Consider the following 25,039-nt stretch of genomic DNA (forward strand, 5'->3'; position numbering starts at 1 on the left):
TTTTTGTTTATGGAAAGCTTAGTTAATTTTACCCTGAAATCAGTAAACAAATATCTTTATGCTTTCTTTAACAACTTTCAAATGTTTAGTAGACTTATTAAAGCTGCATTATCCAGGCATCGCCGCATCCAGTTAAAGACTATGTGGTATGATTTGGAGATTTTTGGGAGCCCATGAATATCACAACGTGAATTCGGCAACTCACATCGAGACAAAAGTTTATATTATATATATACGTACAACTGTATTTATTACTTCCATGGTTTATTATTCGTCAGTATAGAATAGTAAACCATGGATTAAGATATAGATTATTATAGAAATCTATAAATATCACGACGAGGTTATGATTAAAAATTTGACCATAAGTTTAACACAATTTTATTGTTTGGTTATCCGTAAGATATTACATAACCCATATTCCTCATTAAAGTATCTTTAATAGCTGGTTGCAGTTCCTTCTTCATGTATGTTGTCAGCAGCGTTCTTATTCCTTTCGTGAAAATGTCCTCCATTTCCCTAGAGATATCTTCCACTTCATCCAAATCATCATCAGGCCTGAACAGTTTACTTCTTTCGTAATCAGCCCTGCTGGTGCGCGGTTCGTAAAAAATATCCCGATTGTTTTCTGAAGATCGACTGTCCATTCCATGCGAAAACGCATCGTCGAATCGTGGGTCGAAAATGAACTCGTCCGATCTCCTTTTCCGCTTCAAGGGCAGTTCGTCTTTATTACGTACGGAGTTTCTGTTTATATATTTTTCGCAACCATACGCGTAGACACTTATGAAGCCTGGTTCTACAAATTCAGAATCGGTTTTCACGTTGAATTTTCCCGGTTGTTGATTTAACGGTCTCGTATGGAATCCTATTCCGGCCTTTCTGAGTCGCAGAATCATATTGCAGCCTTTCCCGCGCCTTTGATACCCGTCAACCGGATACGGGTCGTACGATCTGGCTTCTGCGTAGTGTCTCCGATTTCTTTGAGTTGACGGTATATTTCTGTCTAATTCGCTGGCGTCATACAAATCCACGTTTCCACTAATAGTCAAATCGTGGAATAGTAGCATTGTGTCTAGAGAGACGTTCCTAGGGTCGAAATAGCACTTTTCCACGCGCACCCAATTACTGTTTTGCGGGAGACGTACCCTCATTCTGGTAACGTACATGTCTATTGGAGCCGATCGCATTTGCTGATACAGACTATATCCATTCAAGTCGATGCTTTGACTCTGAAACGAATTGTAAGTACATGGCTTAATATATTTTCAAGAAATTCGAATTTGTCGTGGCTGGTAAATAATATTCATAGAATTCGTGAGCAATCAAAAATGCCTTTTACGTAAGTGAAAACATATTTTGTATCTGTCCATTTTTTCTCCAACAAATAATTGAGAGTAATTGAGACCATAAAGCTACGAAAGCTCCGATTCAATCGATGCATAACTGCTGCTAAAAGCAATTAATTGTTAGAATGAATATCGGCACTCATCGATTTTTACAGCAATTTTAACACCGAGTCGCTCGCTCTAAAATTAAAAAAAAAAACTTATAATATAGGTACGTATTATTTAAACTGACTGACGCGTACAGATAATTAAGTATAGGCACTCTTAAGTTTTTAATACATTTCGAAAAATAGCTCTTACCATTGGAAGATCCAAGCTCTTTGGTTGAGTTCTTTTTCTCCTTTTCAACTGATCCAACGCAGATTCTAATCGAGCAGAGCATCTTTCTCCTGCAATAGGCGCTGTTGTCAATGGAGGAAGACCCCCTGAACCTATTCCGATACCTGGTCGGTCAAACCGCTTCTCGAAGTTAGGAAGAAAACGTGACTCTGTAAAATTAAAGAAACAAGTAGCTTTATTTTCAATTAAGAAATAAAGTGTATATTATGTGTAAGCAGTTAAAGATAAATTCCTTGGCAAAGTTAATAGCCAACATTTAGATTTGGATATTATTGTGAACAAAAAGGTAGTTATTAACTCCATGGAACAAAATAAAATTCTAATGGAGATCGCGTGTACAAGCGAATTAAATTCGTTCTGAATCATCATTTTGAAGTCGTCGTGGCTTAAAGGATAAGACGTCCGATGCAATCGTATCTAGCGATGCAACGGTGTTCGAATCCCGCAGGCGGGTACCAATTTTTCTAATGAAATACGTACTTAACAAATGTTCACGATTGACTTCCACGGTGAAGGAATAACATCGTGTAATAAAAAACAAACCCGCAAAATTATAATTTGCGTAATTACTGGTGGTTGGACCTCTTCTGAATCCGCACGGGTAGGTACCACCACCCTGCCTATTTCTGTCGTGAAGCAGTGATGCGTTTCGGTTTGAAGGGCGGTGCAGTCGTTGTAACTATACAGAGACCTTAGAAGTTATATCTCAAGGTGATATATCTCAGTCAAGAAGAAGTGTTAGTGTAGTTTCCCGTGGGAACAACATGTTTCTCGGGAAACAAGATCTTTTTCGGGATAAAGGGTACCCTATGTCACTCCTAGTCCCTAATGATATCTGGTGAATTTTATCTGAACGTCACCAAATATAGTTGTAAATTTAAATTGCGCTGTCAATGTCTAAGGAAACTGACATTGAAAAGCAAGGAGGGAAGAGGAATTTCGCCGCTTAACCAGCTGTGACTAAATTAATGCAACCTGCGGGGACCCATAGTGTTCGTTCAAATATTCGTTCTTTAATATACATAATAAACAAAAAAACATATCTGTCCCTGCCTTCGTTTCGACATGAATTAGGGAATCAACAAACACACTTTCACATTTATATTATAAGTATGTATGGAAGTATGGATTTTAGTACTTACAATAGGTATAATAGCAGTTAAATTAAGGTCAAGAAAACGTTTCTTGGCTTCATAAATAATCAATCTAAGTAAAATATTAACTATGAATTGAATTTTGATGTTCTCTTGATGAATTCGGGATTTTTTTTTATTGCTTAGATGGGTGAACGAGCTGACAGCCCAACTGGTGTTAAGTGGTTACTGGAGCCCATAGACATCTACAACGTAAATGCGCCACCCACCTTGAGATATAAATTCTAAGGCCTCAGTATAGTTACAACGACTGCCCCACCCTTCAAACCGAAACGTATTACTGCTTCACGGCAGAAATCGGCAGGGTGGTGGTATCTACCCGCGCAGACTCACAAGAGGTCCTACCACCAGTAAAGTACCTGCCACCAGTAGTATGACTAAAATATATTTATTTAGAGCTAATCCTCATGCCCATCGTTTAGGTAAATAGTAGTCGAACTATTAACTTGTAGAATAATTCATGACTTAAATACTAGTTTTATGAATATAATAAACTGCTGTTTGCTGCACAAATATGGCGGATTTATAAGCGAAGCGAAGATAATGTGAGATTGTAGTAATAGAAGAAAGTATAACTAAAGTGTGTTTGAATTTTACGGCGAATGCCAAAAAATAGGAACTAAGATTACTGTGTAGGTAGGTACTATAACAAGGTGGCTGCATTTACAAGTTCCACGAGCACACTCATTTAAAGTTAATCTAGATAAAAATGAAATTAAACAACAACCGTTACAATAGGTACAGATTTTCACTGGATATCTCTACCGTTTTCACTTTTATTGTTCAATGCTAATGCCCGTGAAATTCGTGACTCGTCAGTAACATGCCGTTAGATACATTCGTGTTTTTTTAAGGTTAATTAGGTATGTCTCACTCAAATGTATTTGGTCACAAAAGTGACGGCCCTTAATCAATAATATTTAAAAGTAATCTTTTCAAGTTTGTAACTGTATTTCTGTCACTGCCTCACTGTATTATATTTGAGTTTCAAATATAATAAACATATTAGTTACCTTGGTATTTTCATACTAAAGAATCACTAATAATATCCATTAAAATACTAGGGACTGTCCAATTGTTGCTAGTCTGCACGTTTCTGTACAATTCATCTAACAGCCCACAGATTTGATGTCCACTGCTGGACAACCATTCCCTCCATTTTTTTTCGTGAAGAAATTATTTGTTTTTACTGGTTGAAGGTACCTAAATAGTGGGATACGGGATTTCTTTTACGGTGTTTATAAATTCCAATACCTCTTATCTTCGATCAACAATAGTAACTATTGTTGATCGAAGCCTCTTATTATCCGGCGGGCATGGAGCTTATCTGCCTTTAATATGTTGTTATATTAAAATATTATAATAACTATAATATTAAAAAAAGTAAGTTTTTTGGATTTAGAACTGACTTCTAGTCTTACGACCAGCACCCTGTCTGTTAATTAAACCCAGAAAAAAAAATTGGAGCATTTGATAACGGTGATCTTTGCAGTAATGATTAATTCCTACTAGCGATATTTCCAATAGGAACAATATCATAAAAATACATATTATGTTACATAGTACTTAGGTATTAAACAATTCAACAAAATTTTATGTAAGCGCACAATTTACCGAGTTTAGCATTGGAGTTATTACATTATTCAATACTAGCGACCCGCCCTCGCTTCGCTTCGGAAACACTAAAACACACATGAAACCAAAAAAATAAAATTAAAAAAAATTAAAAAAATGTAGCCTATGTTTATCAGGGACAATGTCGGCTTCTAATGGAAAAAGAATTTTTCAAATCGGTCCCGTAGTTTCGGAGCCTATTCGAAACAAACAAACAAACAAATCTTTCCTCTTTATAATATTAGTATAGAAGAATTGTAACACAGGTTCGGAGTTGTAATTCCAAACTAACTGATGGGTGTGTGATATACAATGCCTACACAAAATTATTTGAAAGCTTCTGAATGTTTTTGTTAGTTACTCGTAAAACAATGTGCTTCACAGAAGTGTGTCCTCCTTTCTAACTTGACAATATCAATTAGAAAAAAATTTACAAATAAAAAATTAAATATAATGTACATCTTGAAAGACGCTCCGCGAAAGTTGTTTCGTGCAATTTTATTATTAAATCGAGTATTTTATGAGATGTGGGATGTTTTTGGTTACACGTGCCATAGAGCTAAGGGATAAATATTAACTAAATTATTGTTATTTTTATTATGATTCGTGAACATCCTGTTGAACATGTTGCTGACATGCAAATGCCGGATATTATCAGTGGTAATGCTCAATATCTAGCCAGATCCTCTTACTTTTAGAAATCGGACTTGTTCTTCACTCAAACGTGGATATTTTAGTACACAAAATTATATCATTACAATAAGTATATATGCAAATATTACGTTAAGTTTATTAATAATTAATTTATCACTCGAAGACAAAGTCGTTAGCGATTTTATTAACTGAGTTCAAGAACACGTTGATTATAATACTTTGCATTTATTGATGTATTTTGCTTTGATACTAATTAATCAGAACTATTTACCTTTCTCAGCTTCTGCAGTGGGTAATTCGTTGTCACTGGCCGACGCCGTTTTGGCAAACAACACGAACATCCACCAAAATTTCATCATTATCGTCAAAATTATGCATTAAAATGAACAATATAAATTTTGAGTAATTGTTTTTTTTTAATGGTACACGACAAAGTAATATTGACCCAGAGAACCAACAATCGCTGCGAAACTTGATTAAAGAATAAAGTATGAAATGTAAGACAATGTGAATTGTGGAGTGCAGCCTTTGGAAAATAATCCCCGCCCACGGCTCTTTCTTCTTTGTACAAATTTGCGACAGGTACTTACTTATTCTACGATGTTGTGTACCTAAATTCGATTTTTAATGTTTGACCAGGAAACGGGAAACTGTTTACAGAGCGAAAATAATTGAAAATACTTTTGATGAGTTTTGAGTAGGTATTTTTTGAAAATCAACTTCCGTAACTTAACGTGAACTCAACAGCAGAATATTGTACGATACTATCAGGAAATTTAAGAGATATTATTGTAATTTAAATGTACTTAACCTATTGAACGCATGAAATTGAGGGAATACATGTTTGGGATGAGAATTCTATTTTTCAGAGGACGAAAAACCTGCTTAATATTATTGTTGTAGTAACTATGGCAATGAATCTATACTAATATTATAAAGAGGAAAGATTTGTTTGTTTGTTTGTTTCGAATAGGCTCCGAAACTACTGGACCGATTTGAAAAATTCTTTTTCCATTAGAAGCCGACATTGTCCCTGATGAACATAGGCTACTTTTTTTATTTATTTTTTATTTTTTTATTTTTTGGTTTCATGTGTGTTTTAATGTTTCCGAAGCGAAGCGAGGGCGGGTCGCTAGTATAATATAAATGGCATCTTGAAATATAACATTGTCTTGGCTGTAATAAATATTTTAAATGAATTTTCAAATCTTTTAACAAAAGTAAAATCTGAACATTTCTTAAATTAACTGCCTTTGTCAATTTTACTCTTGTTACTTAGGTAGGTATTTACCTACCTACTAATTAATGTTTTGTTTTTTTGAAGATATTATAATGTTTAATTTCTATAAAATATCTAATACTAAAATCACAGACTATCACAACACTATTTACGAGTACATATGCTTGGAAGTATTTTTAATCTTATTCCTAACCTAAATTTTTGAAATTCATTGTCACCTAGCTAGAACATTACTATCTACGGTGACATCAAAGCAATTCGATTCACTACATAACTAGACCGTGACGTTATTAAAAGAAATTAGGTTGTATACTGCGTTTAATCCCCTTCACAATGTCCCAGAGTTGGATGACCTCATGTTTACATCTACTGGTGCATGTTTTAATGGTTAACTTATCTGGGATCAGTGACCTACTTCTACGTTATCGCTTAGCATGATGTAATGTTGTTTGTTTGGGATTGTTTTACGAGAATAAGGTAGTGCCTTTTTAATTTTAAAAAATATTTTTTCAATGTTTTGCAAATATTATTTAGGTCCATACAGAAATCTTGTTTGATGAAAGGTTTTTTATTTCGTATTTAACATAATGATGTGCTCACGGATCCTTCCGATCCACTAACACTATTATTAGACAGGCGTGCTCTAACACTAGGAGTAGGTATAGGGTCCTTGATCACCGTGCTCGTCGAACTCGACAAAGAGTTCGACGTGCAACCTAACCCCATACATCAGCCTGCTGAGTTTGTCGCCGGATATTCTCAGCGGGTCGTGATTCTGATTCGATAGGTCTCCTTCGGAGGGGCTCGGGCAGTTGTTAGCAAATCCTACCCCTCGCCTACCTGACCTGGTGAAATTAGAAAGGATTATGGGCCACCAGTAATCTTTCCTTCCTAAAGAAATAGGAATCATAATCATATCCTTCCTTTTTTGTTTTAAACGGGTAGAATAATTCAAAATAACAATGCTGGCGCCACCTACCTCGAGACATTAGATCCAAGTCCAAAATATATTGTTTAAGACTGAAACGTTTCCTCAGAATTCTAGACCTAATTAGAGAGGATAAGGTACCTTACTGTGTCTAAAATTGTAACCAATGAAGAGTATTCATATTAAAGATAGTACATATTTAGTATAATGAAAAATGTTTTGTGATTGTTGTAGTAAAAATAATTCATTTTTAGGATGTCAACATCACTTAGAAACCACGAAAAAATCTTCTATTCAGTACAGGTTGTAACATATTTATGTAATAATGATAGCAATCTACGTCCTTTGTTATAAACAAAATGTTGCATTCTTGAGAAATTTCCGTATTTTGAGTAACATACGAAAATTCGGTTCACAAAAGTTAATAGAATTTTAAACTACAGCTGAAATGTTTTTCGGGACCAACATTTTCAAACATAGAACAATATACTGGTGGTAGGGCAGCTTGTAAGCCCGAATGGGTACTACCACCATAGAACCGAGTGGTTCTAGTGATGTTCGAGAAGTGGGTCATTTACAATGGCATTGTCTGTGGACTCCGGTAACCACTGCACTCCAAGTGAGCCGTAAGCTCGTTCATCCGTCCAAGAAAAAAAAACTTGTATGTAGGTATAGCAGTTGTAGCTAAAATTTAATGGTGACGAAGTTCCATAATTTATGGCGTCAAAACCAGGCGGTAAATGTGGGTCAATTAATTAGCATTGATCATCGCAGGTCCGTTGATAACGACAATATCAAGGGGTGGAACGAATCCGTTATACCTATATCTACTTAAAAGGGTAGTTTTTTTTAAAAGAAACATATCTCTTATCTCATTAGCAACAGGAAAATTCAGAAATCTTACAAGTATAGGTCATCATATTCGTGTCACAAAGATTTCGTATTCAAAATACAGTCTAGGCAATACCGTCTTTAACATAAGGGCACACGGGGCCCGTGCCCAGGGCCCCCATTCTCAGGGGGCCCCGAAAGACCGACAATTTCTCTCACACGTTTATTCTCAAAACATTTTTGTCGGACACATTACACTTTTTTCACAAATCAGTAATCAGAAGGTATTTACAAGGCATATAGGTACTATGCCTATAATAGAAGATTTTGCTCAACAGAAATCCCGAAAGAAACCTTTATCGAAATCGTAACCAAAAAACCAGCAGCATTCTAATATCATTAATGACATATTATATCATACTGTATTTGATTACCTATAATAAATGGTTATACTCAGTAAAAAAATGTTATTATAATTCGCTTTTTTTACTTTCCAAAAGGGCCTCAAATTCTTGTGTGCCCAAGGGCCCCATCCTAGTTTAAGACGTCCCTGAGTATAGGAAGAAGATTTTACTGGAGGCAGGACCTCTTGTGAGTCCGCGCGGGTAGGTCCTGGCTGGTCCACCACCCTGGCTATTTCTGCCGTGAAGCAGTAATGCGTTTCGGTTTGAACGGTGGGGCAGCTGTTGTAACTATACTTGAGACCTTAGAGCGTATATCTCAAGGTGGGTGGCGCATTTTCGTTGTAGATGTCTATATGCTCCAGTAACCACTTAACACCAGGTGGGCCGTGGGCTCGTCCACACGTCTAAGCAATAAAAAATAAATTAATAAAAGATGTAACCTTGCAGCAATTATCCATTCATCTCTGTGAAAAAAGGCAGAACTATATTAATTAAATCGATGAAACATTTAAGTAAATTTAAGGTAGCCTGTAATAGCCAACTGCGCTTTCAAAAATAAATGATTATTAAAACAAATCTCGTGGGTTCGTTTCATTCTTAGATTAGTTTTATGTCTTAATTATACCATTTTCTGGCCCGAATTTAATTACATGCAGCCGTAATACGGACAATGTCATTGTGTGCTTAGATTGTGCAAGCGTGTCGTCCGTTGCTTGTTGTTGCGAGCTGAACGCCATTGTAGAGACACAATGGGGAAAGCTGAGCGGTCTAAACGCCATGTTGGGCTACGAAGTGACGAACAAAAGGAAAATTATTTATTTCTGCAAGTGTAATGTTCGCTCGCACGCGGCCCGCATGCACATAAACTCTCTCCAGGTCATCCAATCCCGTTTCTGCTGGATAGCCGTCGAAGTGCCATGATACGTGAGTAATGTCGCCCTTCAAGACGATTTAAATTTAAACCGATACGTAAGTATCTTAAGGTAGCGTTAGAATGCTACTTTTACAAAGCGGCGAGACACGATAATCCTCTTGTCGTCTATCGATCCATTTTAGGTGCTTTTAGGCCCCTGAAGCGCCAGTCACCATTCCCGTCAAACTCGTCGATTACGACAATGGACCTAACCCCAAACATAGCCTACTGAGTTACTTACCGGTTCTTCTCATTGGGTCGCTATTCTGATCCGGCGGTAGTCTACACTGCTCTTGCTAGGACTGGAGTTAGCAAATTCTCTCAGCTTGAGCCAGTGAGCTCACGTACCCGTCCGGGCGTAGCTGGAATAGCTCCTTAGGCTACCAGCGTAGTACAGCGGTAGGTAAAAGTCATTTTTACATTTTCGTTATTTCCAAAGTTGATAGGAGACCATATTTTTTTAAACGTTGAATATAGCATGCAATCTTTCTGTAAAACTATAGGTGAGGAACCTACAGTTCCGTCGTACACTTCTGGCGGAGTGGTTGTGGTTATGTATTATCTTATTATTAGTTGCAGCTTTTGCGAGACTTCTTCATCTCTCTCTATTTGTGGGTGGTGCGTGTACCTACATTCAATAAGAGAACACTCTGTAGATGAGAACTATAAGTTATTTACCTAATTAAATCTGTTTCCGTAACTTCGTAATGAAAAAGCTTTTGTTATCTCCATCAATCGCGGGCGATTAACCGTTTCACCTGGTCGTAATTGGTTAACAGCGTTCATGGGTGCTGATAATTCAAGGGGCACAAAAAGACCGCCATGGAACATTATGTATGTAAGTCGCTTCCTTGAAATACTAACGTATACCTACATTACCAACGGCGCATCCAGAGGGGGGGGGGGTCATGGGGATCATGACCCCCCTGAGCTGGGGACCAAGACTTAGGTGGACCACTAATTGAACATAATGATTTTCTACTTGTATCTATTGTTATCAAAATTAAATTATAAGTTCTTGACTTGACCACGACTATGTGACCCCCTCCTGGCGCCAAAGCTGGATCCGCCCTTGTACATTTCAAGTGTTCAGTCCAATTGGGGGAACAATCTTTTGACATACCTACCACACATTCAGCTTAAATAAGAGATCTAAAAGTTTTTATGTACCTACTATCATAAACTATGTATGAAAGTTCGTGTGCCAATCGCTATTTTAATGGCGCATCAATTTATGTCCATTTTCTACGCTAAGGACCGTGCATAGTCTTGTAATAGTTTTAAAAGAATTGCCGTCCGCGTATTATTATACAGATTTTTAATTTATCACGATTTTATTACGAAAACGTCCTTTGCGCATTCAGTAGCTTTTATAGTGAAAGGGTAATTTAAGCTGTACCCACCTATTCATTTGGTTTTTGGGAGCTTCAAGAAACCACAAATGTGAATTTTGGTCAGTCTCTATGACGGCGGTTTTTCACTCTTGAAACTGAATCATTATTTTTTTTTATGATTGAAGGATTACTGGTGGCCTGGAAGCCTTTTCAGTTTCACCAGGACAGGTGGGCGAGCAAAGGCTCAGCCAGGAGGGGTGGGATTTGCTAACAGCTACCCGAGCGCCTCTGAAAGAGACCTAACAACCCAAAAGCAACTGCTTCGCGAATGAATCTACTACCGGATCGGAAGCGCGACCCGCTGAGAAGATCCGGCGAGAAACTTAGCGGGCTGATGCATGGGTTGGGTTGCACGTCGACCTCTTTGTCGAGTTCGACGAGTATGGTTACCGGGGTCCCTAAGCCTGCTCCTCCTCCTCCCGGGCCTGAGTGTAATCTGTTACGCAGACGACACGTTGGTCGTGGCCCGGGGGGGGGAGTTTTGCTGAGTCTGCCCGTCTTGCTACGGCTGGGGTGGCGCATGTCGTCGGCAAAATCAGGAGATTGGGCCTCGACGTGGCGCTCAGTAAATCCGAGGCCATGTGGTTCCACAGGCCCCGGAGAGTGCCACCTGTCGATGCCCATATCGTGGTTGGAGGCGTCCGTATCGGGGTCGGGGTGCAGTTGAAGTACCTCGGCCTCATTCTGGACAGTCGTTGGACCTTCCGTGCTCACTTTCAGAATCTGGTCCCTCGTTTGTTGGGGGTGGCCGGCGCGTTAAGCCGGCTCCTTCCCAATGTCGGGGGGCCTGACCAGGTGACGCGCCGTCTCTATACAGGGGTGGTGCGATCAATGGCCCTATACGGGGCGCCCGTGTGGGGCCAGTCCCTGGCCGTGGGGGTAGCGAAGCTGCTGCAACGGCCGCAACGCACCATCGCGGTCAGGGTCATCCGTGGTTATCGCACCATCTCTTTCGAGGCGGCGTGTGTACTGGCTGGGACGCCGCCTTGGGTCCTGGAGGCGGAGGCGCTCGCTGCTGACTATCAGTGGCGGGCTGACCTTCGTATCCGGGGCGTGGCACGTCCCAGCCCCAGTGTGGTCAGAGCGCGGAGGGCCCAATCTCGGCGGTCCGTGCTGGAGGCATGGTCCAGACGGCTGGCCGATCCTTCGGCTGGTCGTAGGACCGCCGAGGCGATTCGCCCGGTTCTTGTGAATTGGGTGAATCGTGACAGAGGACGCCTCACTTTCCGGCTCACGCAGGTGCTCACTGGGCATGGTTGCTTCGGTGAGTTCCTGCACCGGATCGGAGCCGAGCCGACGGCAGAGTGCCACCATTGTGGTTGCGGCTTGGAGACGGCGGAGCACACGCTCGTCGCCTGCCCCGCATGGGAGGGGTGGCGCCGTGTCCTCGTCGCAAAAATAGGAAACGACTTGTCGTTGCCGAGTGTTGTGGCATCGATGCTCGGCGACGACGAGTCGTGGAAGGCGATGCTCGACTTCTGCGAGTGCACCATCTCGCAGAAGGAGGCGGCGGGGCGCGTGAGAGACACGCAAGCCCGCCGCCGTCGAGCGGGGGCCAGGGAGGCGGATCTCGCCCAAGCCCTGGCCCTCTAAGTGTTTCGGGTCCCCTTCATATGTCGGTCTGGGGACAGGCGAAGGGGGCCTAAGAAGACGACGTGCAAGCTGCTCTGCACGCGTTTTACGCAGAGCATCCGGGTGATGGAAGGCCGGCTATCCTCGACCCACGCTGGTTCTGACCCAGCGGGGTATTCCGTAGGATAGACCATTCTAACCGGCGCCATCTAGGCGGGCTCCGGATAGCCTGCCGACCGAGAGGGCTGGTGGTCGTGGCGCCGACGACCGCCGGTCCGGCGTCCCGAGGGGGAGGGCGATGGGAGAGATGTGCTCCGCACTAAACGCTTCACTTTCCCCCCTTTGCCTTTTCATGGGTTCTGTCTCATGCGAGGTTCGGACGCGGGTTGTTGAGCGACAGGAGGTGTTAGAGCTGAAGGCGTCTAATGCAAAGGTTAATGGATCTGATGGATCCGTAAGGACGTGTCTAGGCTACTGAAACGTTTGGTTCGTTAGCAACAACCGAAATACAGTACAGTCGATCTACTAAAATAAAATGGGAAATGTTACTTCGAACTCAATTAGTCGGTGACATTTCCGCAGCTTACAAAATTAGTAAAATTGCGAACCCAGCTACTTTTATTCTACTGTTGTTAGGACATAGGTATTGTTAGTAGGTATGCAGGACAGTGATTAAACGAAATCTAATTTTACATTATGTTTCAAGTTGGCAGAATCCAGTAGCTAATGTTGTTTTTACTGGAGAAACAATTCGAAGAAACAAAATAACTAGCACATTTAGGTATATTTGACAGTAGGAATATGCCTGTGCGTTTTTTTCCCTTACCTATTGGCTCAACCTGGGAAATTTTGCTAACACTATGGTTAGCAAGGACAGTGCTTCGTTGAATCTACCATCGGATTGGAAACGCGACCCAGTGAGAAGATCCGGTGGGAAACCCAGTGGGTAATCATGTGCGTAGTGAGGAGAGGAGTGTTGAACACCCGATAAAACTACTTGCCCGTGCAAAAAAATGGACAGTGCAATTAAACTTATTTTTAAGGGGATTAGGTAATTACATATTTTGTTGAATTATTTCCAACTTTTCACGAACTTTGATTGCATTATCGAAATCAAATACGTTATTTGACTGATCATTTGCCTTCCAATAGTATTCCCTAGCTATACCAATGAGTACCTACTTATAGGTAAGTATATGAAAAATTGGCGTAATTGGTAGGTATTGTCAGAAAAGGAGTAAATGAGCGATGAGTTTGCTTTCAAAGAAAACCAATGTATTTGGAGGCCAATTAAAAAAATTGGACTCAAACAGAAATCGGCGTAGCTCCGTTGAACTCTTTAGTGTAATAGTCGCAAGTTAGGTGAGAAAGATTTCAACGCAACGTTACGTTTCAACGCTTCTCAATTAAAAAATCAGATGGATCGCACTGTCTCAGAAGAGATGGTGCTTTGCTTAAGTTTGCCGGCTTACATCTTACAGTCGATTGCAGATACCTAAATTACTTTTCAAATTTCACCCGAGACAATTATTTTTTGTTCTAGTTCAATCAACGAGCTCACGACATGCCTGATGGTAAGGTTTAATGTATTAAAGTAAAGACTTTAGTAGCTGCAGAAGTCGGATAAAATCGTCGGTGCAATATTTTTCTGCATGTTTTAAACTCATAATTCAATTCAAATAACTACAGAACACAGAATACTCATTTATTGATATCTGAATGCATGCATTATCTGAAGCATTATCTGAAGGTCTGAGTTCATCCTTTGTGCCTTATTCGATCGAGCACGAAGTAGGTATGACGCGTACTGCGCAATCTCAGCGTACGCGTTTATAAATAAACTGACGTGCCATTGGCCGTTCAATTCAAAGAAATATATTTCTGGTCAATACCTCCCGGGTGGGTCCCTCTCCCGTTTTCATGCTTCGCGCTCAGTAATTATTTACAGTCAATGTTCAATAAAAAATTGCACTCTTTGGTTTTTCTAAACTATCACAAGATGGCGCTGCTTTCTGCTTTTAAAATGGAAAATCAAAGGTAAATGCATGATTTTTTAAGTATATTAATAAGTTTACTTTATTTAATTGCTTATAAGACTAAATTTTAAAAGAAAAAAGTGTAGATAATGGGTTTAAGCGTTTAAATCAGTTTTTGAAAAACTACTTCACTATGTTATCAACAGATGGCGCAAGTAATGATGCATGTAGAATTGTTGACAGCTGTATTTTACTGCGCTACTTGTCTCTCTCGCTCTCTTTCGCGCAGTTCACTGCGAAGTCATTCAACAAAATAAATTTTATTCTCAGTTCATTTTAATCCAACGGTTATTATTGTGCTGATAATCGTAAACATAAATTACTTAACACCAGTTATTGTGGGATAAAAATGTTGCAGAGTGTATGTGTACGTGTGAATGCAAAATGGTTGTGTTTTTGTAATGCTCAATGTTAAAACAAGGTAATAGAAGATGTTCTCATTATTATAAGACAAAAGATCGTCCTTCACACATTAGTAGAGCATTGTTGTGCAAACAGGCCTGTTATCTGCACACCGAACGGCTATAGGTGATTATTGTAAACTATAATAATATTATCTGCATGTACGTACGTGCGTCGCTGCAGTCTAAGCAGTGTCGCTACTAACTCTTCAACTGGTGGCGGGTTCCTATCGCTTGCTGTAAAATTAGTAAGCTTACTAATGGACTAGTCATGGCTAACGTAAAAGGTAGAGTAAAAGCACAAAAAAGTGCAAGTACTAGAAAAAAAAGTAAAAACGAGTCATTGGCAGGTAAAAATGACACAACGGTGAGGAGACGCTACATTAACAAAGAAAAATATAACAATAACTTAGGCAAAGATATATCTGATAAAGAACCATCTTCAGATGATTATACTGACACAGAGATAAAGAGAATAGAGGAGAAAATAAAGTCTGGGAAAGACAATATTGTCATGAGAAGACCGAGTGATGTAAAGCTACTTACTACACAAGAAAGAGTTCAGTGCTTACTTCAACATGGTCATCTGTTTAAGGGAAAATTTCCTGTGAGACCGCCAGGAAAATATGTCCCCAGTAAAAAGAGATTGGCTGCTATGGCTGCTAAAATAAGACCCCCTGAGAAGGACAGATTGATATCTAGAAGTGGCCGAATAAAAAAGAAAAACAAACCTGATTTGCAACTCTTAGACAACATATTGAAGAGCGAGTTATTAATTGATGACAGTGCAGAAAGACAAACGAGGTCACAAACTGAAAAAAATCCCACCAAACCCTCTAACAATAACAATGAAAAAATCAGTAACCAAAATTCCACATCAACCTCTGAAAACAAATCTGATGACAATTCATCAACAACCAAACAAATGACACCCGACAGTGGTGTAGTTTTGACATTGGAGCTGTTTCAATGTGACTACTGCAAGAAATCATTCAGCAGTAAATCATCAATACGGAGACATATTTATATACATCTAGATTGGCACCCATACTCTTGTCCCCATTGTTCAAAACAGTTTCGTCATCATGTAAACAGGAGGATTCACATAAAGAAAAAACATAATAACCTATCTAAAGAACCTGATAAATTTGTGTGCCATATTTGTGATAAGGTTTTCACATTGAAAGAAAACCTCAGCTTGCATTTGGCAAGTCACGTTAGTAATGAAAATTCTTACAAATGCATTTATTGTGACAAAAAATTTTCATATCAATTACAGTTAAATCAACATGAGAAGCAACATTTGGTAACTGGTCGATATCAGTGCACAGTGTGCAACTTGAGTTATGGGTGTCGTAACCGATTAGCAATGCATGTCAAAAGCCACTTGAAAATAAAAGATTATGTCTGCCAATATTGTGGTAAAGACTTTCTGAGGATGAATTCTATGAGGAGACATGTACAGATTTGTCACAGTGGTCATAGAATCCAGTGTCCTATTTGCAAAAAGAACTTAAAGGGACATTTGACAGAGCATATGAGGACCCATGAGAAACGGCGACCACATGAGTGTCCTGAGTGTGGTCAATGTTTCACACAATCCACTCAACTAAATGTTCATCGCAGATCTCATTCAGGAGCACGGCCTTATGAGTGTAGAATCTGTGACAGAAAGTTTTCACATTCAAATGCCCTTATGCTTCATATTCGTAGACATACTGGAGAAAAACCATTTCCTTGTGCTGTGTGTCCATTATCTTTCTCTCAACTGCCTCACATGAAGGCACACATGCGCAAAATTCATGGTAAAGAAAATCCTTACAAGTGTCCCAAATGTGATCAGTTTTTCAAGTTGAAGGTACAGCTTGAGAATCATGCAAAGCTATGTAAGGCTAAAAATTTGTCACAAGAAGAAAGAATCCCAGCTTCATCTCGTACAGAGGAGATTGAAGTTGAGTCTGTAATGAGCCTGTCCCGAATGAGGTTCCTGCTCGCTCTGCTCTTCTCTATGATCTTATCCAAAGAAAGACTCAAGTTTTTAGGTGCGTAACATTTGATTTCATAATGTTGTAACACTTTCATATAAAATGGCACTGTTTTTATTTTGAAATAAATGCTTAGTGTGTGTGTTTGCCAGTAATGGGGTGTTAATTTCTGAGACACGTCCACATCATTGTCACTATTCCATATTTAATTATTCAGGATAATAATAAAATGTATTGTTCGAATCATCGATGACTGTTCTAATAGTATTTCCCCTACATTAGACATCAACGGGTGTTCACTGCCTACATAATGTGAGGTCATTGATTTAATCGGTGTTACAAGGTCAACAAATAACATAGAATGCGCTGCGTCATTGAAAATGCAAGTGCGACCGTTCCGGCTATTACAGGGTGTTGTTTTTGTTACTGGGTTGTGAAACGTGTGCCGAGTGCTTGTGTCAGTTACGGGCACGTCCATGGCTTACATCATCATTGGTTTTATTCTAGAGAATATATGTCATTGTATCGAGAGGCGAAACGTCGGCCGTGAATGGGTAATATTGAGTGAGTTCATTTGTCGTTGTTAACGGTGGTGGAACGGTGAACAGGGAATGTTTATGTGGGAAATGTGGTTATTCTAAGTTGTTTACGAGTCCTTTTGCCTTACTTTTGGGTGACGGTGTCCTTTCTTAAAAGTTCCAATAGCTTGATTATTCTTTAACTTTGTAAATATAGATTTCGACTTATAGAATGACGACGCCGCTTATAGTATTAATATATTTTTATCGGTACAGGTTTCAACAAGCGTCTGATTGACGATCTTCTAGTGGATTCCCTTGAAGCAATGGGGCACGCTTCATGTGTTGATGAAAATCAATCTCCATTAAGTCGTCTAAAAACTAATATTGAGCTGCTCTTAAAACACACTGTACCAAAAGAACAGATAGAAAAATTCCAGAGGGAAAATAAAACCCTGGAAGAGCTCTTAGAAATTCTTACTGATGATAAAAAGAAGAAAGATTAATTTATTTATTGATGAAATCAAACAGGTAATGTTATCACAACTTATTCCTTAATTATGACACGAATACAAATGCATAAGTCGTAATATTACCAACATATTAATTTTATTGTTATAAAAATAATACAGTGCAATAATCCAAAGTAAAGTTGAGAATAATGAAAAAATTGTAGTGTTGTAGTTTTGATATTCGTTTTTGTGCTTGTTTAAAATAAAAATAAAAACTTAGAACAAACCAAAGCATAGGATTAACCGTGAAAAATTACATTTCGTTCCTAGTTTTGATGCCAAAGCTATTTTATTGGTTGTTGATTTTTAATAATATAAAAATATCTATACAAGCACAAAAACGAATTTAGGCATTTAAGAGTAGAAAATAGTAGTTCAAAATTTATGAATAGAAAAGATGTACGTAAAGAAAATAATGGATTAAGTGCAAAGCGAATACATTCCCAATTATCATTATTGTACTGCGAATGAAATGCTTTGTGAATACTATATTCCAATACCTCTAAATTGATTATAACTACATAATAAATATATCTATAAATGTTATCCGTAACATTTCAATTTTAAATCTGTATATTTCTTGTAGTAGAGAAATTCGTAATGGTAAAATAAAATATTTAAATAGCAACTGGAAAACGTACAAAGACAGTAGAAAAAAAAATTCTAATATTTTCATAATTCTATTAAACTTATAACTTAGTATTTAGTGAAAAATCTATCATATTTATAGACTACAATACAATACTGTTCAAGTGGTAGTGAGAACCGATAAATACATATTTTGTATTCAATAGCATGTTTAAAGAATAGATAATATTTATCAGTGTGGCTTAGTACCTATGGTAATAATTTAGAATATGTAAGTCTAATATGGTGTTCGAATGAAAATCTCGTTAACTAAGTACATTTAAAAACATACTTGATGATCTTATGACCATAAATGTTTTAATTGGTCTGTTTGTGACCCTGATTAATCACAGATCTTTAGTTTGATTCCTTGTTAGAGTGAGTATCTTTGTTACAACAGCACCCAGACATTTGTGATTTAATATCTGGGTGTACTAGTTTTTATCACTAATGTGCTTCTGGCGCCTATATAATATAGCATTAATATAAAATTATATCTTTGAACTTCAATGTGAAGCGGCCATTTATTTAGGTATAAGCTAGCAGTGGCTGACAGTAAATCTAAAATACGTGAGAGCTCTCATTCATTTCAACATATTATTGACTATATTCTTTTTATATGTGAAGATGTTAAGTGGTTTTCTGAGCCCATGAAAACGTGTCCTTCGTCATGTGCTAAAGCAATTGTGCGTTCCGGGTTGAAGAATGGACCTAGCGTTATATAATAATGACCTTGAACTACCTCAGGTCTCAAGGTGGGAAGAGGAATTCACATTGTAATAATTCGATAACCATTTAAAACTAGGCGAGCCGTCAGCTTGCTCACCCATCTATATCTATTACTGGTGGTAAGACATCTTGTGATTCCGCACGGGTAGGTACCACGAGCCTACGTATTTCTGTCGCGAAGCAGTAATGCGTTTCGGTTTGAAAGATGGGGCCGTTGTACTGTAAGTAAACTGAGACCTTAGAACTCATATCTCAAGGTAGGTGGCGGCCTTTACGTTGTAGATGTATATGGGCTCCGATGACAACTGAAAATCAGGTGGGCCGTGAGCGCGCCAACCATCCTAAGCAATAAAAAAACCTAGATACTTTCATTCTTCCATCTTCCGTTAAAATATTATTTCTGCATTAAAACCAAATCAGAACTACTGGCGTACATGATTATCGAAATAAACATTAATACTCACATTGCAAATCGTGTAGATAAAACTCATACCTGCAATAATAAAGGTATTAGTGCACGATTCTTTTGGAAATTTTACGAATATTTACAGTACATACAAATACAGTATTACAATATTTTACGGTAATTTTCAGCAAAACAATGTGATTTAAAATAGGAAATGCCTAGGCAAAGTTAAAATTACGGCTTTCAACTCTTTAACAACGGATAATATTAGATAATCTTATAGACACATTTGTGTGCTAAGGTATACTGACTTTTGGTAATTTCAAAGCTTATTTCTTGGTATCAAAGGACATAGCCTATTGCTCAAGTGAATATGTAATCATTTAAGTTGTAAAGGCACGTTTAGAGTACCAGTAAGAATGCTTAGATTTAAGCTTGAAATGCGGCGTTGCATTAAATTTTGTCATTATTTAGAACGTACCGCAATGTAATATTTTGGATCTGTAGTTCAAAAGTGGCATTTACACTACAGTCGTATCAATACGGCTTTGTGTGCTTAGTGCAAGTTTTTAGCGTTCTCGATAACGTAAAAGTTAACTCAAGTTTGTATCGAGTTGTAACGTTTGCCTGCGTTTGCCGCTAGGGGCGCTGTTCCAACTGCAAACAAATTTGCGTTAACTTTGACGCTATCGAGAACGTTAAAAAACTCGGGTTAAGCACACTGGTAACCATTCAATACCAAACGATCCATGAGCTCTTCTTTGACACGTGAATACAGTGATTAAAAACCACGTTAAACGATATCGCAATAGTTTATGTAAGATTGTAAGTCCCCACAGGCAGCTACCGTCATCCGGCTTATTTCGTGTCGCCGGGGTAGTCAAGCGTTGTGATTTGAAGCTACACACTTCTGTCTCAAGTGGGCCGACGACATTCACATTATACTGAACATCTGATGCAATGCTAAAATGAATGATCTCTTAATTTTCAAGGCATTGCGTTATTCAGAGATTAAAATACACAGGAATCACATGCGCTGTCCTTAACGTTTACAAATCGAGCATAATATGAATACGCCTTTAGTAATTTGTGAAATAGATTATAGGCCGGGAGCTAGTAAAGGTAATTTTGAGCAAAACAAAATTAAACAATGAAGACGTTTTCTTAAAACAAAACAAAAAAAAAAGAATGATAATCTAGGCTAATGATTGTACAAATGCACAAAGAGCTTTACGGATTTTATATTTCCTTTAAGACATTCACGAGATTTTCATTCAAAATACTTTAAACTATTTTTAATCATAAAAAGTCGTGTAAGAAGCTTTCGTTTCTAACTCCGACCAGCTCAAGTTGATTCACAGGAATCCGAAGTCTTTGGGTATTCCTTACTTATAAGTATGCATAATTATGATGGTATGGTGGTCACCAGTCGGTTTAAAGACTTTTTGACCAAAGAAAATTTCATTTGATACGCTAACGACAGTACAATGTTTTGAGAAGTTAACTGGATTAGGCGACGAGCGACATATTACGAATCAACAAATAAATATATTAAAACAAGAAGAACATAACAAGATAACAACATAATAATACTCGTAATATGTTTTCTGCTATAATTTAAATATGGCAATCGATTTTTTTCAAACGTCATTGTTGCCAGCGTCGAGTATACAGTTTCAAAAAGTTCGCCCTCAGTGTGCTTAGTCGGTTTAGAGTTTTTTAACTTCTCAATCGCGTAAAAATTAACTCAAAATTATATGGAGTTGGACAGCCTCCCTTCGTTTGCTGCTAGGGAAGCTGGTCAAACGCCATACAAATTTGAGTTAACTTTTACGCTATCGAGAACGTTAAAAACCTCGCACTAAGCACCCTGTTGACTTGTTTCGTTCAGAAACTTTAAACGGAATAGAAAATGTATAATTATGTATAAAAATTTAATTACATATTTGCAATATATTGTATTGTACGATTTGAATTTTCCCTTTATAGAAATATTAAGAACTAGATTGAAATACGTCTAATAATCATCTACGGGGAATGTATTCATTCATTTAGAAATTAAATAATATTTTTATTAATTTAGGATATAATTTTCGATTTCTTAAAATGTAAGAAAAGTGTTTTGTGGTGTAAATTTTCATACTACGTGATTCTTTAAGTGTTTAACCCACTTTGGTTAAAGCTTCCTCCAAATAAAATTATATTTGCTTGCCATTATTAAATCTTGAAGTGATCTTCCCAAAGATAATATTGAATAGTTTTAATTGCATTTTATGTTTTGTTATTAAAATAATTATTGTTTTAATTTATTTTATATAAATCATTCCGGTGGTTAGTTGTATGTGCCATTTCATTGTTTGATGGTTGATTAATTATAATTAATTTTAAATTAAATTAAGTGTGTTTGTTTCTAAAATAATTATTTTACTTTCTGATACATTTTTTTTATTAAATAATAAACACAATATTCCTGTATTAATCTAATTAATCTAATATTTTTAATAGTACGTTCTCACATTGCTCATGGGTAAAAGGTGTTTAAAATGTTATCCATAAATTCATGAGTAATATTTAGATGTTTGGTATATACTCTGTAAGTACTAATGATGTCACTACAGTGTATGATGCACAAAGTTTTCTTTTTGGCATTGATTAACATGTTTTTGAATTATAGATCTATCTACTAATGTTAAAATCACAATATTATTATGTTGATTTCTCAGAAGTATTAGTACATAGACGCATCGTCTGATGTTTGTATGTTGGTACTATGGTGTCCTTAACTAAGCTCAAAAAAATGTTGGTACATGAAGAAATTTCTTATTAATTATGTATAATAGATACTGAAGAAAACGTACGTACGTACGTAAGATTACCTTTTAGAAAGAAACTGTTATGTATTTTCTCAGGGAAATTTTAAGGTAGTGCTCTGTATGAATAAGATGCTGTTGTCTTCAAATATCAAAATATCTTTGCTCGATTTGACTCTAGAATAATTCTAACTAGTGTTCTTTATTTCCTTGCTACTATGTTAGTCTGTGAAGCACAACATATTGTAGTTATGTTGTGAGTTTATTATTACCGATCCCATTGGACTGTTGAATTAGACATTGAATTACTTGGGAGAGTATTGGGTGACTATTAAAAAAATAGTGTAAAGAGAGATGGTAGCACACACTCCAACAATTCAGAAGGAATAAAATATGTGGCACTTTCCCGGTTTCTGGTTACTGGTTACTGGTGGTAGGACCTCTTGTGAGTCCGCGCGGGTAGGTACCACCACCCTGCCTATTTCTGCCGTGAAGCAGTAATGCGTTTCGGTTTGAAGGGTGGGGCAGCCGTTGTAACTATACTTGAGACCTTAGAGCTTATGTCTCAAGGTGGGTGGCGCATTAACGTTGTAGATGTCTATGGGCTCCAGTAACCACTTAATACCAGGTGGGCTGTGAGCTCGTCTAAGCAATAAATAAATTTTTTTATTGCTTTTATCACACTCTGCCTCATAATTTCTCAGTTGATTTGTAGGTAACGTTTGTACGTAAAATCATGAGCCGGTGTATACAGCGTCGTCTTAATGTAACAGTTAAACCGGGCGTAGTCAGAGTGTAATTTCAATAATCTGTGCTACCATTTTTGCTTGATAGAGCAAAAAAACATACAAACTGTTACATTTATAATATTGTAGTACCGTTAAAAATATTTATACGTTTTCCGAATCAACCTACCATCGTGATTTTCCTGAAACACGACACTGTTATTTAGTTAAGTGGTCGGTGACCCGCGGCTCTGGCTTCTCGCCTACAGCAGACAGCTCCTCCGCGAAATGTTTAGTTCAGGCACGGATATTATTTATTGTCTTGCCTTGAGACGAGTAAAAATTTTTGAAACAAAACTAAAAAAATGGCTATGAATCAATTTAAATTGTGTTTTAACTATATATGGCTTTTTTGGTCTACAAGTTTGCCGACCACCACTGATCTAGTTAGTAGGCAATTAATTTGAAACAACAGTTCGATGGGTAAGGCTTAAAAAAAAAACGTAAAATAATGAATCTTGTATGTAATAGAAAAAAATTAGATACTTTTATTTATTCTTTGGGTGACAAAAAATACCAGTGCCATTATCTTTTTATTTTTTATTTGATGGACGAAAATTGTTCACAATATTAACTTGTTAATTCATGTTTGCAAAAATATCGAATGCTTCTGTGTCCGCAAAATTCGAAATAAATTAAACCAAAGAGAGAAGATATTTTAGGGCGCGTATTATTACATATATTATTCCAAACATTTGTGCAACTTACGACCAGTGTTCAATAACAATAAAAAAAAAATTACACATTTATCACATTTAACAAATGATTATTAAATGCTTGTGAAATACATTTTGTTGAACACTGATCCGAAGTACCAAAGAGTAAAAAATAAAATAAATGCATAGTTTTAACAAATAGCTAAGTGGTTTTATTTTTAGATAAGGTATACGTGGAGATATCATGTTTTTTATTGATCTAATTATTGCATTGGGTCAACAAGCTCACAGCCTATTTGATGTTAATGCTTACCGGAACCCATATAAACTCGCACAAATAAAACAGACACGACCCATTAAATTTTTCGTTAGATCTTGGAGAGTCGCGATCCCGATTCAGTGGTGTAGATTAAGCGAAGCACTGCTTTTGTAAGAGCAGATGTCAGAAAATTTTCATGCTGAGCCTCGTCAGCTTGCCGACCAGTTTAGTAAGGTCAGAAGAAGCCATCGAAGCTAATGATAGGTAGGCAAAAAAGTGCATTTGGTTTATTTTGTCAATTTAGTACATATTTCTGCTTTCTTAGGCGTTTGTTCAAAATCACATCTATTTCTGCCGTGAAGCAGTAATGCGTTTCGGTTTGAAGGGTGGGGCAGCCGTTGTAACTATACTGAGACCTTAGAACTTACATCTCAAGGTGTGTGGCGCGTTTACATTGTAGATGTCTATGGGTTCCAGTAACCACTTAACACCAGATGGGCTGTGAGCTCGTCCACACATCTAGGCAATAAAAAAAAAACATGATCTGGCTTCCTCAGCTCTTCCAAAATACGTCACATGCTTGCGCAAATTTTGGCGGGAATGCAGCAGTGTAGTGATGCATTTTTTTATTTAGCCTTCACCTTTCAATATTACCCGTAACTTATTATTTAACGTTTAAATGAGCAAGTGTGGAGAAATGAAACAGGAACGAAACAAAGTCGTAGAGAAGTTACAGGGTGTGGAGATGTGAACAAAAATCGGCTTATATCATATATCTCTCGGGTTTTTATGAAAAGTCCTTTGAGGTCGCAGTAAATTTTCACCATTTGACTAAGACGCTAACATTTTATTTTATTCGATTCAATGTATATTTAAATGTGATTGAAATGGTTTCATTAAGTATGTAGGATGTGATACTTTTG

General features: G+C 37.6%; 2 protein-coding genes and 2 long non-coding RNA genes across 8 annotated transcripts; 3 read left to right on the plus strand and 1 right to left on the minus strand.

Annotated features, from left to right (window-relative positions):
- Window positions 1-365: 365 nt before the first annotated feature.
- On the minus strand, window positions 366-5,643 carry LOC101739514 (uncharacterized). Its single transcript, XM_012696125.4, has 3 exons — window positions 5,382-5,643; window positions 1,650-1,837; window positions 366-1,232 (listed from the first exon to the last, which is right to left on the minus strand). Exons 1-3 carry the CDS (start codon window positions 5,467-5,469, stop codon window positions 393-395), a joined length of 1,116 nt encoding a protein of 371 aa, XP_012551579.1. The 5' UTR covers window positions 5,470-5,643; the 3' UTR covers window positions 366-392.
- LOC101741182 (uncharacterized) lies at window positions 4,890-5,517 on the plus strand. The gene is made up of 2 exons (XR_210062.5): window positions 4,890-5,116; window positions 5,391-5,517. It is a non-coding gene; the product is annotated as an uncharacterized LOC101741182 (long non-coding RNA).
- Window positions 5,644-6,500: 857 nt separating the features above from the next.
- Window positions 6,501-9,089, plus strand: LOC134199741 (uncharacterized). The gene is made up of 2 exons (XR_009974359.1): window positions 6,501-6,827; window positions 8,961-9,089. It is a non-coding gene; the product is annotated as an uncharacterized LOC134199741 (long non-coding RNA).
- Window positions 9,090-14,259: 5,170 nt separating this feature from the next.
- Window positions 14,260-24,058, plus strand: LOC101739371 (zinc finger protein 883). 5 transcript variants are annotated; one of them, XM_038013999.2, is made up of 4 exons: window positions 14,612-14,956; window positions 15,180-16,871; window positions 17,322-17,378; window positions 17,609-24,058. In XM_038013999.2, the coding sequence occupies exons 2-4, from the start codon at window positions 15,344-15,346 to the stop codon at window positions 17,836-17,838; spliced, it is 1,815 nt and encodes a 604-aa protein (XP_037869927.1). In that variant the 5' UTR covers window positions 14,612-14,956; window positions 15,180-15,343; the 3' UTR covers window positions 17,839-24,058. The 5 variants fall into 5 exon arrangements, with proteins under 5 accessions (XP_062527230.1, XP_021208090.1, XP_012551576.1 ...); XM_062671246.1 differs by lacking the exons at window positions 14,612-14,956; window positions 17,322-17,378 and adding an exon at window positions 14,260-14,429; XM_021352415.3 differs by having other exon boundaries at window positions 14,601-16,871.
- Window positions 24,059-25,039: the final 981 nt, after the last annotated feature.

Source organism: Bombyx mori, chromosome 11 (genome assembly GCF_030269925.1).
Source record: "Bombyx mori chromosome 11, ASM3026992v2".
Lineage (NCBI taxonomy): Eukaryota > Metazoa > Arthropoda > Insecta > Lepidoptera > Bombycidae > Bombyx > Bombyx mori.